This window comes from Cherax quadricarinatus, chromosome 9 (assembly GCF_038502225.1).
Source record: "Cherax quadricarinatus isolate ZL_2023a chromosome 9, ASM3850222v1, whole genome shotgun sequence".
Lineage (NCBI taxonomy): Eukaryota > Metazoa > Arthropoda > Malacostraca > Decapoda > Parastacidae > Cherax > Cherax quadricarinatus.
In genome coordinates this window covers 63,632,323-63,649,363 of record NC_091300.1, presented here as the reverse complement: position 1 = coordinate 63,649,363, position 17,041 = coordinate 63,632,323, and the positions used below count along the sequence as shown (strand labels likewise).

General features: G+C 43.6%; 1 protein-coding gene across 2 annotated transcripts in view; it reads left to right on the top strand.

The window, feature by feature from the left end:
- Nucleotides 1–17,041, top strand: part of LOC128686055 (endochitinase) — a 95,438-nt gene that overhangs the window by 62,792 nt on the left and 15,605 nt on the right. For both annotated transcript variants that reach the window (XM_053772697.2, XM_053772696.2), the window contains exons 4-8: nt 1,005–1,104; nt 4,726–4,848; nt 7,191–7,314; nt 9,983–10,177; nt 10,461–10,545. In XM_053772697.2, the coding sequence (XP_053628672.2) occupies nt 1,005–1,104; nt 4,726–4,848; nt 7,191–7,314; nt 9,983–10,177; nt 10,461–10,545 (627 nt within the window). The remainder of the gene's footprint in view (nt 1–1,004; nt 1,105–4,725; nt 4,849–7,190; nt 7,315–9,982; nt 10,178–10,460; nt 10,546–17,041) is intronic.

Sequence of the window (17,041 nt, the reverse complement as noted above, 5' to 3'; positions counted from 1 at the left end):
TCCCATTTCCAGGACTCAAGTTCAGTTATATAAAATAACCGGTTTCCCAGAATCCCTTCACTAAATATTACCCTGCTCACACTCCAACAACTCGTCAGGTCCCAAATACCATTTGTCTCAACTCCTATCTAACACGCTCATGCAAGCTTGCTGGAAGTCCAAGTCCCTCGCCCACAACCTCATTTACCCCCTCCCTCCAACCTTTTCGAGGACGACCCCTACCCCTCCTTCCTTGCCCTACAGATTTATACGCTCTCCATGTCATTCTACTTTGATCCATTCTCTGTAAATGACCAAACCACCTCAACAACCCCTCTTCAGCCCTCTGACTAATACTTTTATTAACTCCACACCTTCTCCTAATTTCCACATTCCGAATTTTCTGCATAATATTTACACCACACATTGCCCTTAAACAGGACATCTCCACTGCCTCCAACCGTCTCCTCGCTGCTGCATTTACCACCCAAGCTTCACACCCATATAAGAGTGTTGGTACTACTATACTTTCATACATTCCCTTCTTTGCCTCCATAGACAACGTTTTTTGTCTCCACATATACATCAACGCACCACTCACCTTTTTTCCCTCATCAGTTCTATGATTAACCTCATCCTTCATAAATCCATCCGCCGACACGTCAACTCCCAAGTATCTGAAAACATTCACTTCTTCCATACTCCTCCTCCCCAATTTGATATCCAATTTTTCTTTATATAAATCATTTGATACCCTCATCACCTTACTTTTTTCTATGTTCACTTTCAACTTTCTACCTTTACACACACTCAATTTGTCAGTATTTTATATAATTTTCAACATTATACTTGTAAAGAAAGAGGAAATCTATATGATCTTGATGAGGGTTTGACAGGATGTTCCACCAAGGATTTCTTCTGACTGGGACTCCTCTCCTCTTATCCTCCCGTTCTGCCGACCTGTTTCTCTTTATATTTGGATAACTTTTATCCTCTCCCTCAACTCTTCCTCTCTCCCGCTACAGAGTACATGAACCGATATGGCTTTGATGGGTTTGACCTGGACTGGGAGTACCCTGGAGCGGCCGACCGTGGAGGCACCTTCAAGGACAAGGACTCCTTCAGGTGAGAGATTATCATTATTAAGAACACATTTTTTTCTGGTGGGCCACTGTCACCTGTTCGTAACTAAGTCAGTAGACACTGAACTAGACAGTGCAGGGACAAAACAAAAGACAGCAGAGATAAATTCTTAATATATGTATTACGTCACAGTAAATATTTACAAGAATTACAATAAACCCCTTTAACGTTCCTTAAGCATTTTATGGAGAGGGAGCATGGACACGGGTCATCCCACACTCACTAAAACAACAGACATAACCCTATTCCACAAAGGTGGCAGTAAAGTAATTGCACAGAAATACAGAAAAGGTTCTAGGAAGTAAGATCGTCACTCACTTGCATACCCATCAGTTACACAACCCAGGGCAACACGGGTTTAGAACAGGTCACTCCTGCCTGTGCCAACTACTGGAGCACTATGACATGGTCTTGGATGGTGTGCAGGACACAATACAGAAACGTCGTCGTAAGCTTCTCTCTTTTATGTGCGGGTTATTTGTGTATCGTTCCAGTCACGGTATTGTGCCTTTTTGTTATTTATTTATTGATGGATCTACAACTTTCTAACAAACGGAACACAGAGTAATAGTAAACAGAGTAAAGTCAGAGGCGGCCACAGTGAAAAGCTCTGTTCCACAAGACACAGTACTCTCTCCCATCCTGTTCCTCATCCTCATATCTGACAGACAGTAATGTTAGCCTTCGTTGATGATGACACCCGAATTTGCACGAGTGTCATCTGTCGAAGACACTACAAATCTCCATGCGGACATCAGCCAAAACAGAAAACAATGTGAAGTTCAGTGAAGACAAATTTCAGTTACTCTGCTTTGTAAAACAAGAGGAAATAAAAAAATGTATCTCAGTATAAAACAAATTTCAACCATTCAACAGAGCGAAAAAACTAATGTGAAGGACCTGGGAGTGACAATGTCAGAGAATCTCACTTTCAAAGATGATGATAGTGTTTCTACCACATCTGCAAGGAAATTGATAGGATGAATAATGAGAACCTTCAAAACTAGGGACGCCAAGCCCATCTGGAGTGAGTTCCGGGGGTCAACGCCCCCGCGGCCCGGTCTGTGACCAGGCCTCCTTAGGTCAGTGTCCCAGGATGCGACCCACACCAGTCGACTAACACCCAGGTACCCATTTTACTGATGGGGAACATAGACAACAGGTGGAAAGAAACACGTCCAATGTTTCTACTCTGGCTGGGAATCGAACCCAGGCCCTCACCGTGTGAAGCGAGAGCAGAGTTCCGGGTGTCAATGCCCCCGCGGCCCGGTCTGTGACCAGGCCTCCTTAGGTCAGTGTCCCAGGATGCGACCCACACCAGTCGACTAACACCCAGGTACCCATTTTACTGATGGGGAACATAGACAACAGGTGGAAAGAAACACGTCCAATGTTTCTACTCTGGCTGGGAATCGAACCCAGGCCCTCACCGTGTGAAGCGAGAGCCACCAGAGCCACATACCTGGAGTTTACCTGGAGAGAGTTCCGGGGGTCAATGCCCCCGCGGCCCGGTCTGTGACCAGGCCTCCTTAGGTCAGTGTCCCAGGATGCGACCCACACCAGTCGACTAACACCCAGGTACCCATTTTACTGATGGGGAACATAGACAACAGGTGGAAAGAAACACGTCCAATGTTTCTACTCTGGCTGGGAATCGAACCCAGGCCCTCACCGTGTGAAGCGAGAGCGTTAACCACCAGGCCACCAGAGCCCCTTGATGACACTCTTCAAATAGTTTCTCTCTAGGCTGGAACACTACTGTACACTAACTGCCCCCTTCAAGGCTGGCAAAATTACCGACCTTGAGAATGTACAGAAAATCTTTCATTACTTCAGGTGCACCAGTACTGACAGTTTGAAGTCAGTTTCAAGTTATGGCATGGAAATAAATTTCCCATTTCCTCCATAGATATGGTAATTAGGCAGTTATAAATCTAAAAATCTCCGTGAGAACTACATTCTAGTTATCCCTTAGGAAACTTGCTTAAGAAAATTAGCAACTTAGCACTTAAAAAGATAATACTTTAATATGTATGTATATATGTCGTGCCGAATAAGTAAAACTAGTCAGTTAGCAAGACCTTATTTAAAATTATGTCTTTCTAAAATTACACATTTAAAAATATATTTCTTCCATATGTTAATATAAAAATTAATGACTTTGTACCAAAAGAACATTAGGAAACTTACCTAACCTTATTATAACAAGCACAATTTAATTTAGCTTAATCCAACTAAATATCTTTTAAATAAATTTACAGTAATTTAATAAACAAATACAATGAAATATTTTTTTCGTTAAATTCAGAAAGATTTTTGCGAAATTATTGCATACATAAATTTTCGCTTGTCCTATTTGGCAAGAAGAGCGTTGTATGTGTGAATATGTAATCTCTATATATATATAGATATATAGATATATATATATATATATATATATATATATATATATATATATATATATATATATATATATATATATGTCGTGCCGAATATGGAAAACTGGTCAGTTAGCAAGAACTCATTTAAAATTAAGTCCTTTCTGAAATTTTCTCTTATACGCTTAAAGATATATTTTTTTCATTAATATTAATGTAAACATTTTTAAATTTGCACCAAAAGAATCTTAGAAAACTTACCTAACCTTATTATAACAAGAGCAATTTATTTTAGCCTAACCCAACTAAATATATTTTAGATTTGTTTACAATAATTTAATACGAAACGAACAGAGTGAAATATATTTTTTTCGTTAGGTTCAAAACGATTTTGGCGAAATTATTGCATACACAAATTTTCGCTTGTCTTATATGGCAAGTTGAGCGTTGCTATTTAAGCCAAGATCGCAAGTTCTGCCTATTCGGCACGACATATATATATATATATATATATATATATATATATATATATATATATATATATATGCGCATATAAACATTTCAGTTTTAAACCAATATGATTATTTGTCTTTCGTGAATATATGGAGACAAATACATAGATTCTATAATGTAGGATTTTCTAGTCTATCTTAAATAAAAAGAAAGTTCCTTACTAACTCTTATTGTGTCCATCAAAATGCAGTGAAGAATTCTCGATGAGAGTTTTTGATGGGCAATTATGACCCGATGGGGTCCTGGAGTTTACCCTCCAGGTAAACAATTACAGGCTTCCGTTCTGGAGTTTACCCTCCAGGTAAACAATTACAGGCTTCCGTCTGGAGTTTACCCTCCAGGTAAACAATTACAGGCTTCCGTTCTGGAGTTTACCCTCCAGGTAAACAATTACAGGCTTCCGTTCTGGAGTTTACCCTCCAGGTAAACAATAACAGGCTTCCGTTCTGGAGTTTACCCTCCAGGTAAACAATTACAGGCTTCCGTTCTGGAGTTTACCCTCCAGGTAAACTCCAGAAACCCATTGTTAATTTATCTCTGAATTAATCACATTCAAGTTGGGTTAGTAAGTGCTTAGAAGCCATTATGTCTAGTTAACTAGCATTGAACTGGCACTAACACTGGTATTATCTTGAGTGATCGTTAAATATACTGAAATTGCTATTTCATGTACGACTGAGACGAGTTTTTAACAATTTTTTCTGTGTTATAGAGACTTCGTGAAGGAGTTACGAGAAGCCTTCGACAAGGAGGGCAAAGGCTGGGAGATCTCTATGGCAGTTCCTGTAGCCAAGTTCAGACTACAGGAAGGCTACCACGTCCAGGAACTCTGCTAGTGAGTGTCCCCGGATGACTGTATCATGTCCAGGGACTGTGTCTTCCATCCATTTCTTCCTTTCGTAGATTCAATGCATTTTATTCAATGGTGTGGTATGGTGCGTTTGATGTCGGCAGTGGCCGGAGGAGGGATGGAAAGTGGGGAGAGAGCCTTGTGCTTTACCGTCCCCTTTTTCAAACATCTAGATAATGTATTGCAATTATTAAATAGAAGCAGACAGTCATTCCAGCAGTGTAGATTTTAGTCATCTGCTGTTTGATCTTTTCAAGTACTTCCATGCACTCCTTATGTACTCCCATGTAGTCCCAGGTACTCCCAGGTACTCCCAGATAACTAACAAGTGATCCAAACATCAGTACTCCCGACTTGATCATCCCTGAATTTTTTTTTGAGCATATTTGTTGATTTGTCACTTCTTGTTTACGTCTCAATTGTATCATTATTTGTTCTCACTTGAGTTTTTCCTCACCCTAATGTGTTCATGTCTCATCCGACTCCCACATACTCATCCCACTCTAGCTCATTCTTCCCACCACTCCTTGTCTTTTACCTCTCCCTGTCATCTACCACGTCCCTCAGTGACTGTTCTTGTTCTACCACGTCCCTCAGTGACTATTCTTGTTCTACCACGTCCCTCAGCGACTATTCTTGTTCTACCACGTCCCTCAGTGACTGTTCTTGTTCTACCACGTCCCTCAGTGACTATTCTTGTTCTACTACGTCCCTCAGTGACTGTTCTTGTTCTACCACGTCCCTCAGTGACTATTCTTGTTCTACCACGTCCCTCAGTGACTATTCTTGTTCTACCACGTCCCTCAGTGACTATTCTTGTTCTACCACGTCCCTCAGTGACTATTCTTGTTCTACCACGTCCCTCAGTGACTATTCTTGTTCTACCACGTACCTCGGTGACTATTCTTGTTCTATCACGTTCCTCAGTGACTATTCTTGTTCTACCACGTCCCTCAGTGACTCTTCTTGTTCTACCACGTCCCTCAGTGACTATTCTTGTTCTACCACGTTCCTCAGTGACTATTCTTGTTCTACCACGTCCCTCAGTGACTATTCTTGTTCTACCACGTCCCTCAGCGACTATTCTTGTTCTACCACGTCCCTCAGCGACTATTCTTGTTTTACCACGTCCCTCAGTGATTATTCTTGTTCTACCACGTCCCTGAGTGACTATTCTTGTTCTACCACGTCCCTCAGTGACTATTCTTGTTCTACCACGTCCCTGAGTGACTATTCTTGTTCTACCACGTCCCTCAGTGACTATTCTTGTTCTACCACGTCCCTCAGTGACTATTCTTGTTCTACCACGTCCCTCAGTGACTATTCTTGTTCTACCACGTCCCTCAGTGACTATTCTTGTTCTACCACGTCCCTGAGTGACTATTCTTGTTCTACCACGTCCCTGAGTGACTATTCTTGTTCTACCACGTCCCTCAGTGATTATTCTTGTTCTACCACGTCCCTCAGTGATTATTCTTGTTCTACCCCGTCCCTCAGTGACTCTTCTTGTTCTACCACGTCCCTCAGTGACTATTCTTGTTCTACCACGTCCCTCAGTGACTATTCTTGTTCTACCACGTCCCTCAGTGACTATTCTTTTTCTACCACGTCCCTCGGTGACTATTCGTGTTCTACCACGTCCCTCAATGACTATTCTTGTTCTACCACGTCCCTCAGTGACTATTCTTGTTCTACCACGTCCCTGAGTGAATATTCTTGTTCTACCACGTCCCTCAGTGACTATTCTTGTTCTAACACGTCCCTCAGTGACTATTCTTGTTCTACCACGACCCTCAGTCACTATTCTTGATCTATCACGTCCCTCAGCGACTATTCTTGTTCTACCACGTCCCTCAGTGACTATTCTTGTTCTACCACGTCCCTCAGTGACTATTCTTGTTCTACCACGTCCCTCAGTGACTATTCTTGTTCTACCACGTCCCTCAATGACTATTCTTGTTCTACCACGTCCCTGAGTGACTACTCTTGTTGCTGTCCTACCGTCTGCGTGTGCGCCCTCGTGTGGGTGAATGACCCACTTCAAATTTCTATTTATAACTCATTACAATTATAACCGGGTGTGGAAGTGTCAGTGGCTCATTACTTTGTAATTTGTTCATGATTTTAACCATGTATAGGAGTGTAGGTGGTTCATTACCTTTGTAACTAGTTCAGCTATCATAACTTTGGGGTCCAGTCACTGGACCCATTATGTACCTCTGTAATATTTTGACTACCACCCACAGGATGGGTATGGTGTGCATAATAAACATTAAACTGCCCTACCACATTCTTCAGTCACTACAACTTTACGTTACTTCCTACAGTTACGTGGACGCAGTGCACGCCATGACGTACGACCTGCGAGGTAACTGGGCCGGCTTTGCTGACGTTCACTCTCCTCTTTACAAACGACCCTTCGATCAGTGGGCCTATGAGACCCTCAATGTGGTGAGTATTATATTAGTAAATAATACTGACAGTTTGGTATCTTTATTCCGAAACATTTCGCCTACACAGCAGGCTTCTTCAGTTGTGTACAGAGGAGGCAGCAGAAGCTGTAGAAATGCGAAGCGTAATTATACATAAGTTCAGCATTATCCAGATCCAATTCCCTAAATCAAGAGCCCCTCGCCAACATCAAGGAACCTTCCTTGAGGGGTAGAAATGCAAAGGTAATTTAATAAGTGCATTATCCTTGAAAACAGATTTGGTGGTCAGTCCCTCAGTGCGGTCACTATGCACTTGTGGTGAGTATAAACATAACTACCTATGTGTATAGTTGTTCTCCTGGGAGTTGAACTCCAGCGCCTGACCTCGCCTCTTTGATCTTACTGCCGATTGTTCTTAGATAATTTGTCCAGTAACTGCTATTCGGCTTATTAATTTAAGTATAATTGACTCCAATACCTTCGATTTTAGCTCGTATATAAAGAAGTTTAAGCAACTTTATCAGTTTATTCTTGTTAACCGTCTTAATAATAACATAGATTATCATGATTATTCTGGTCACAGTCCCGTGGTTCAACTCTTCCAGGAGTCAGATAACTAAAAGTTCCAGCGGCGGGTCATCTAAGACCCGCGTCAGGAAACACTTGTCCTGTTACCTGACGAACCTAACCTAACCTCTCTTCCAGGGAAGTTAGGTTGAATTCTCTTATTCTTGTCTAATAGTTTGTGTGGTTCAACTGACTGTCAACTTAGGAACATTCTCTAGCTTCACTAGATGTCCGTTAGCTCGGTTGGTAGCGCACTCAATTCGCCCACTGAGTGTCCATGGTTCGATCCCCTGCACGGGTAGCAACACTGGTATGTTTCTTTAAAACACCTACTGTCCCTATTTATCTAGCAGTAAGTAGGTACCTGGGTGTTAGCCGACTGGTGTAGGTCGCATCCTGGGGAAAAAATTAGCCAAAGTTGGCAGAAATACTCTACATAACCAGAAGTTTACCATACAGTATGTCAGTTATGGTCTGTGTAAGTTGTATGTTACTTCTAGAAATAGATTATTAATTTCTTGAAGGCTGTTCTTTTACCTCTGATCTTAACCAGTTGATATACACGTTAATATTTACGTTATTATACCTGCTTCTTAATTTAATTTACTGTAATGTCTTAAGAGACTATTTACCAACACCCCTTCCTTATCTATATTCCTGAGATACCTGTAGTTAACCTGGAGAGAGTTCCTGGGGTCAACGCCCCCGCGGCCCGGTCTGTGACCAGGCCTCATGGTGGATCAGAGCCTGATCAACCAGGCTATTACTGCTGGCTGCACGCAATCCAACGTACGAGCCACAGCCCGGCTTGTCAGGTACCGACTTTAGGTGCCTGTCCAGTACCTACTTGAAGACAGCCAGGGGTCTATTGGGACTTGAGTAGCTCTCATTGTAATGGATGAAATAAGTTAACTTTGTCTATTGTGTTCTGTAATGTCAGGGTTTTAGTCTGGGCTGTTGCCACCTTGTGAAGGTATCACATTAACCTGACATCAGCCTCGACCCCTGGATGATGTACGATGGTTGAGCAAGTCTAACTCTTGCTCCTGATACCCAACAGTAAATGAACTGTAGAAGAATTAGATACGTGCCCAACAACTGGGTATCTTTACGTGCCCAACAACTGGGTATCTTTACGTGCCCAACAACTGGGTATCTTTACGTGCCCAGCAACTGGGTATCTTTATTAAACAGACGTTTCGCCAACCAGTGGCTACCAGTATTGTAGATAAATGGTTCTGAACATACAAGTTGATAAATAAGACTGAGGAAGCCACAGTGGCTTCCTCAGTCCAACACACAGAAGAATGGTTGGAGATCAGGAGTAGTTTGAGGAAGTTAGTCAATGTTAATTTTGTGTAATTACAACCACTGTTTATTGAGCCATAGATAAAGTTAATGTAATAATTGGAAGTGGTAAATCCATGAATGTTCGGGCTATTAAAGCATCGGTAAATAATAAGAAAGGTAATGTGACCAGATCTTATAATAAATGCCACGAATTAATGGCAGAGAAAATTGTGAATAAGATCCTCAATCTGGAGTCTGTAATCAGTCCGTCAGTCTTGATAATAATACAGTATATGCGCCAAGACGGGGCTTAAATACTGCAGACAGGAGAAGGGTAGATGATGTAATTAATCTCTCAGCTTGGAGTTGAAGTCTTTACTCTTTTATAATGAGTGATGGATTGGTTTCATAGACTCCAGGCCTAAGGACTGATTACTTCCAACTCCTCCACCATTCTTCTCTGTATTGGACTGAGGAAGCCACTAGCTGGTGATACGTTATCCAAGTGTTGCACAAGTGTATCATTTATCAGTACATAAATATAGGAATGAATCGACTGTTATGGGTCGCATCATGGGCGAAAATGTAAATACCAGCATGATGGAAATTAGCCACATTGTCGGGCTTTCCGGGATATTACTTCTACGAAGATAACCTGGAAAGTCGTCCTCGTTTTCGCCATTTCCTTTTTCTTCTGCCTAAGAACCTCGGAAAGAAGCACTGCAGAAGGCCTACTGACCCATGCTAGGCAAGTCTCTTTCTTCTGATTCTTCTTCTACTTGTTTTTCTTCCCCTGTCCCATGTTTGGCTAAGTGTGACTCTGTTCTCAGGCTGATGGAATGAAGTTATGGGAGTCACTGGGATGCCCCAAGGATAAGCTCATCGTTGGCGTGCCCTTCTATGGCAGAACTTACACGCTGGGCAGCAAGGACAACCACGAACTGAGGGCACCCGTCAAGAAGTGGGAGGGAGGCGGCGCCCCTGGACCTTTCACTGGCGCCAAGGGATTCCTGTCTTACTACGAGGTAGGTGGAGAGGAAGGACAAGGTGAAGGGGAGTTCAGATCAGCTCTGAGACAGGATCAAGGAATGGAATCATTATAATGACACTCAATGCTATCATTACTTCCATTCTTAACATTACAGTTATCACCATGAACTTCCTATCTCCACCACATTCACCATCTAATCAAAATCCTCGACATTTCATCGTCACTAAAGTTCAATGAACTATTTGTACTAACTAGTCCAGCAGATACTGTCATTCCTGAACATTACTAACAGCAAGTTGTTCTGATTTCTGCTACAGATCTGTCCGTTGGTCGATGCTTCAGCCACCTCAGGCTGGACCAAGGATTATGACAACGTTGGATATTGTCCCTTCGCATATAAAGGTCAGAGAAAGTGAGAAAGTTACATGCATGCACGCACACCCTCCTCTCTCCCTCTTTCTACCCTTTCTCTCTCCCCCTCTGGGGAAGGAAGATAGAAGAGCTTGGCAAGATAATGGAGGAGAGGATAGCTGAAGAGAGCAGGAAGTGGGAGCTACAAGTCTTAGCAGCAGAAGCTAGGAGACAGTGCTTAGAAGAGGAACTAAAATAAAAACTTAAGAGATTAGAGACAAATAACAGTACAGACATGACATCAGGAACTTCTATGTAAGTCAGACAAGGGGACGGTAGGAAACAAAGGAGATATGCTGTATGCGAAGGCCCTATCAGACCCACGTGGGGCCAAGGAAAAGACAAGGAGCACACTAAAATCAAATGACAGGTCTGAAGACAATGAAGGTATGCTATATGCAGAGACTATAACAGCCAACCTCTTCAAGGGGGGCTCCTTGGCATGGTGAAGAGGCTCTTGGTCTGAGGAATTAGACCTGTCGGTATCTTCCTCAGACTGAACCTAATTACCCCCCAATCTCCCCTCCCCTATCCCATCCTCCCCTTCCTCCCCTTTTTCCTTTCCTCCTCCTCCTCCCCACCCCTCCCTTTTGCCCTTCCTCTTTTTGGCCTTTGGGATTTCTCCCACAGGCACGCTAGTTCCTAGGTAGGGGAAAGGATACCGGGGTCTATCCCATTCCGTTGAGGTTCTTGGCGGTGGCGTAGTTTGCCGTGGAATCTGGATCACCTGAGGATGTCCCGATCCATCTCCGGTATCCTGGAGTAGCTTTGGGTGTCTTTCGGGCGATGGGTGTATCTCTGGAAGCCACCTTTCGGATTCCGGGGGTGGTGGCCGAAGGAGGTATGCTTTGTGGCAGATATCCGGCCGCCCTCTCTTTTGTCCACCGAGGTAGCTCGGCAGATGTGAGGTTGCTATCCCGGATTGTTAGTTTACTAGCATGATGGGTAGGGTATGGCATGGGTTCCATGCTGCATCTGCGCTACTTGTGGTGCTGAGGTCCTCTTGGGCGCGGAGGGAGATTTCTGGCCCTTTCATTACTCCTAGGAACTATCCCTCCCCGGTCCCCCCTTTTTTTATTCTTTTTTTATTTTTATTTTCTTTTCTTCTTTCTTTTTTTTCTTAAAAACAAAAAGAAAGAAGTAACCTAACCATGGCAGCCCTAGTCCATGAACCTACTACCCCCGGGCCCCTTCTTGATACCGCACCCCATTCTGACCCTGCCTCATCTTTGGACCACTCTTCAGACACTCCTCATGCCTCTGTACCTATTGCCGGTGCTGTTTCCTCACCCGCTTCAGGTACTGAGGCCTTGACTGACTCCTTCGATTTATCGGACCTTCGCTCTCCTCTGACTATGCTTCCGGCCTCTCCCTCTACGGTGTGGCAATTTTCAAATCGCAGGCCCGTTCCACGTCGGACCAACTCTGGTCCCACGCCTAAACGCCAACAACAGTTACCTGCTGATGATACTTCTCCACCTTCTCGTTCTTCTCAGAAACGATCGACACGTCCTTCACTACCTTTCCACGCTCAGTTTCAGACTGAACAATGGACTAAATTCTTCACTTTACGACCGACTTCCTCTACTGCCTATCTTTCTGACCACAGTATTGGCAAGGCACTCCTACGCCATGTTGGTAAAGATATTTCTTTTCATGCTCTTAAGAGCGGTACGCACATCATTACCATACAGAATGCTACCCAGGCTCATGAGCTCTCTCGTCTTTCCCATATCGATACTGTTGCTGTCACTCTTGAAAAAACATCATTCCCTCAATTCTTGTAGTGGTACCGTCATTCTGCCCCATACCATAGTTCAACAAAATTTCCAGACATGTGGCACTGACATTCTTGAACAGCTGGAACTCCAAGATCTCCCAATCCTCAAGGTAGACACTTACGTTCTTCCTGCCCGCGGGCAGAGACGATACCCTAGCAATGTGGCTCGTTTAACTTTTGACAGCTGAGAACTCCCATCCTCAGTTTATATAGCAGGACATCGGTTACAAGTTCGAAAGGTGATCCCTACACCACAACAGTGTAGAAATTGCTGGCGATTTGGCCATCCAGCGAAATATTGCAGATCTATCGCTGAATGCCCAGTCTGTGGTGCCGATGACCATTCTAATAAGTCTTGCAATCGATCTCCCTCTTGCCTTAACTGTCATGAGGCTCACCCTTCGTACTCTCGCCGTTGTCAAGTCTATTTAAACGAGCGGGAAATCCGTTACCTCAAAGAGACAGAAGGTCTCCCTTATGCCATGGCAGTTTCTCATCTCCGCCTCCAAGGGAGACTTCCACGTGTTTCTTATTCCCATGTTTCAAAACGTCCCCCCACTTCTGGTATCCCATCTTCTACACCCACCTCTGTGGTTACCTCTCCCATAGTCACTCCTGTATCTAATCCTTTTGCTGTCCTCGGCTCAGACGTCCCTACTTCAACGCCTCAGTCTGATCTCGCTTCTTCGAGTTCTCTCTCACAAGCCTCAGTATCGACGAGACCTCATACGACACCTCCTCCCAATCGTCCCTCTACTTCTCAAAAGTCAAAAAAAGGTCCGTTAACACCTCCTACCCATCTTCCACCTCATTTTACCCTCCCTGTCTCTGTCCCTGGTTCTCCCCCTCTCACTGGCTCAGTTACAAGTGTAGAGGTTCACCCTCCTCCTCGTACTGTACCTTCCTCCCCTGTTCCCTCCCAAGTTTCTTCCTCTTCTGCCACCTCCCAGGTTCCTGCCTCTTCTGTCCCCTGCCACGCTTCTCCAGTTTCCTCCACCCTTTCGCCCCCCCCCTACCTTGGTACAGTCCAATACAGTTCCAATCTTTACTCATCCTCCCCCTACCATTTCCAATATTGTCTCCCATACGACTTCTCTGAATTCCGAAACACTTGAAGCAATCTCTGAATATATTGCAGAGACCAAACCATCGATGGACACTGATCCACCTTCCGCTCTTTCTCTCTCCTCTGCTCCATCTGCACAACTTTCTTCACAGCGCACCGTTCCTTCGCTGCTTGAACGTTTTCCACTGCCTCCGCATGTGGACTTTTCTAACCCCTCTAGTCCGTAGGAACCCTTACCTGCGGATTTCAAGTATCTTTATCATTTCCAATCATGGCCTATTTACAGTGGAATATATGCGGCCTCAGGGGTAATCGGGGTGAGCTTCAGATGTTACTCTCCCAGTTTGTCCCTGTTGGTGTTTGCTTACAGGAACCAAAATTACACTCTGCTGTTATTTCTCCCATCTCAGGCTATAATTTACTGTATTCTTCAGATCCTTTTCCTGATGGGACCTTTAATGAAAGTGCCCTTCTTCTACGCACTGATATTCCGTACCATCAGCTATTTGTTTATACTTCGCTGCGTTACACAGCAGCCCGTATCCACTTACATAGGTGGTATACGCTCTGTTCTTTATATCTCTCTCCTCGGGCATTATCTATTCCGGATATTGCCTGCCTTGTTTCGTCATTACCGCCACCGATTCTGTTACTTGGTGATTTTAATGCCCACCATTTCCTCTGGGGGGGGATCTCACTGTGATTCCCGTGGAATTCAGTTAGAGGCTTTTCTTGCCACCCACCCCCTCCATGTTTTAAATACAGGTACTCGCACCCATTTTGATCCTCGGACTCATACTCTCTCTTGCATCGATCTCTCAGTCTGCTCTTCCTCCACCGCATTAGACTTCACTTGGTCTGTTCTCCCGGACTTACATGACAGTGATCATTTCCCAATCATTCTTACTTCCCCTTCATATTCGCCACCTCTTCGCACCCCACGCTGGCAATTTAATCGGGCAAATTGGAACCTTTACTCACACCTAACTGTTTCTAAAGAGGTTCCTTCTTCGTCCTCCATCGATGAACTTTTACACCTCTTCTCGTCCTCCGTTTTCACCACAGCTTCTCATTCTATACCCCAAACTTCGGGCAGGCATTCTCAGAAATGCGTGCCTTGGTGGTCTCCTGCTTGTGCTCGTGCAGTACGTTTGAAACGCGCTGCATGGAGCAGGTACCGGTACAATAGAACCACAGAGAGACTCCTTGATTTTAAACAGAAGCGTGCGATCGCTCGCTGTGTCATCCGTGACGCTAAACGCACTTGCTGGCGAGATTGTCTCCACCATCATCTCTGCTTCCTCTATGAGTGCAGTCTGGAAAAAAGTACGAAAACTGAGTGGTAAATATTCTCCTGACCCGGCTCCTGTTCTGCAGGTTGCCGGTGTTGATATAGCAAACCCACTAGATGTTGCCAATGAAATTGGCAATCATTTGGTCTGTATTTCTCGGGGACTCCATCTATGCCCCTCATTTCTTTCCTCAAAGTCTGCCAGAGAGTTAGCACCCTTGGACTTTTCTTCTCTTTCCAACCCTTTCGAGGACGACCCCTACCCCTCTTTCCTTCCCCTATAGATTTATATGCTTTCCATGTCATTCTACTTTGATCCATTCTCTCTAAATGACCAAACCAACTCAACAACCCCTCTTCTGCCCTCTGACTAATGCTTTTATTAACTCCACACCTTCTCCTAATTTCCACACTCCGAATTTTCTGCATAATATTTACACCACACATTGCCCTTAGACAGGACATCTCCACTGCCTCCAACCATCTCCAACCGTCTCCTCGCTGCTGCATTTACCACCCAAGCTTCACATCCATATAAGAGTGTTGGTACTACTATACTTTCATACATTCCCTTCTTTGCCTCCATAGATAACGTTTTTTGACTCCACATATACCTCAATGCACCACTCACCTTTTTTCCCTCATCAATTCTATGATTAACCTCATCCTTCATAAATCCATCCGCCGACACGTCAACTCCCAAGTATCTGAAAACATTCACTTCTTCCATACTCCTCCTCCCCAATTTGATATCCAATTTTTCTTTATCTAAATCATTTGATACCCTCATCACCTTACTCTTTTCTATGTTCACTTTCAACTTTCTACCTTTACACACATTCTCAAACTCATCCACTAACCTTTGCAATTTTTCTTTAGAATCTCCCATAAGCACAGTATCATCAGCAAAAAGTAACTCTGTCAATTCCCATTTTGAATTTGATTCCCCATAATTTAATCCCACCCCTCTCCCGAACACCCTAGCATTTACTTCTTTTACAACCCCATCTATAAATATATTAAACCACCATGGTGACATTACACATCCTTGTCTAAGACCTACTTTTACCGGGAAGTATTCTCCCTCTCTTCTACACACCCTAACCTGAGCCTTACTATCCTCATAAAAGCTCTTTACAGCATTTAGTAACTTACCACCTATTCCATAAACTTGCAACATCTGCCACATTGCTCCTCTATTCACTCTATCATATGCCTTTTCTAAATCCATAAATGCAATAAAAACTTCCCTACCTTTATCTAAATACTGTTCACATATATGCTTCAATGTAAACACTTGATCTACACATCCCCTACCCACTCTGAAGCCTCCTTGCTCATCCGCAATCCTACATTCTGTCTTACCTCTAATTCTTTCAATTATAACCCTACCGTATACTTTTCCTGGTATACTCAGTAAACTTATTCCTCTATAATTTTTACAATCTCTTTTGTCCCCTTTCCCTTTATATAAAGGGACTATACATGCTCTCTGCCAATCCCTAGGTACCTTCCCCTCTTTCATACATTTATTAAACAAAAGTACCAACCACTCCAACACTATATCCCCCCTGCTTTTAACATTTCTGTCATGATCCCATCAGTTCCAGCTGCTTTACCCCCTTTCATTCTACGTAATGCCTCACGTACCTCCACCACACTTACATTCTGCTCTTCTTCACTCCTAAAAGATGGTATACCTCCCTGGCCAGTGCATGAAATTACCGCCTCCCTTTCTTCCTCAACATTTAAAAGTTCCTCAAAATATTCTCGCCATCTACCTAATACCTCCCTCTCCCCATCTACTAACTCCCCTACTCTGTTTTTAACGGACAAATCCATACTTTCCCTAGGCTTTCTTAACTTGTTTAACTCGCTCCAAAATTTTTTCTTATTTTCATTAAAATTTCTTGACAGTGCCTCTCCCACTCTTTCATCTGCTCTCCTTTTGCACTCTCTCACCACTCTCTTCACCTTTCTTTTACTCTCCATATACTCTGCTCTTCTTATAACACTTCTGCTTTGTAAAAACCTCTCGTAAGCTACCTTTTCCTCTTTTATCACACCCTTTACTTCATTCCACCAATCACTCCTCTTTCCTCCTGCCCCCACCCTCCTATAACCACAAACTTCTGCCCCACATTCTAATACTGCATTTTTAAAACTATTCCAACCCTCTTCAACACCCCCCTCCCCCACTACTCATCTTTGCACTAGCCCACCTTTCTGCCAATAGTCGCTTATATCTCGCCCGAACTTCCTCCTCCCTTAGTTTATACACTTTCACCTCCCTCTTACTTGTTGTTGCCACCTTCCTCTTTTCCCATCTACCTCTTACTCTAACTGTAGC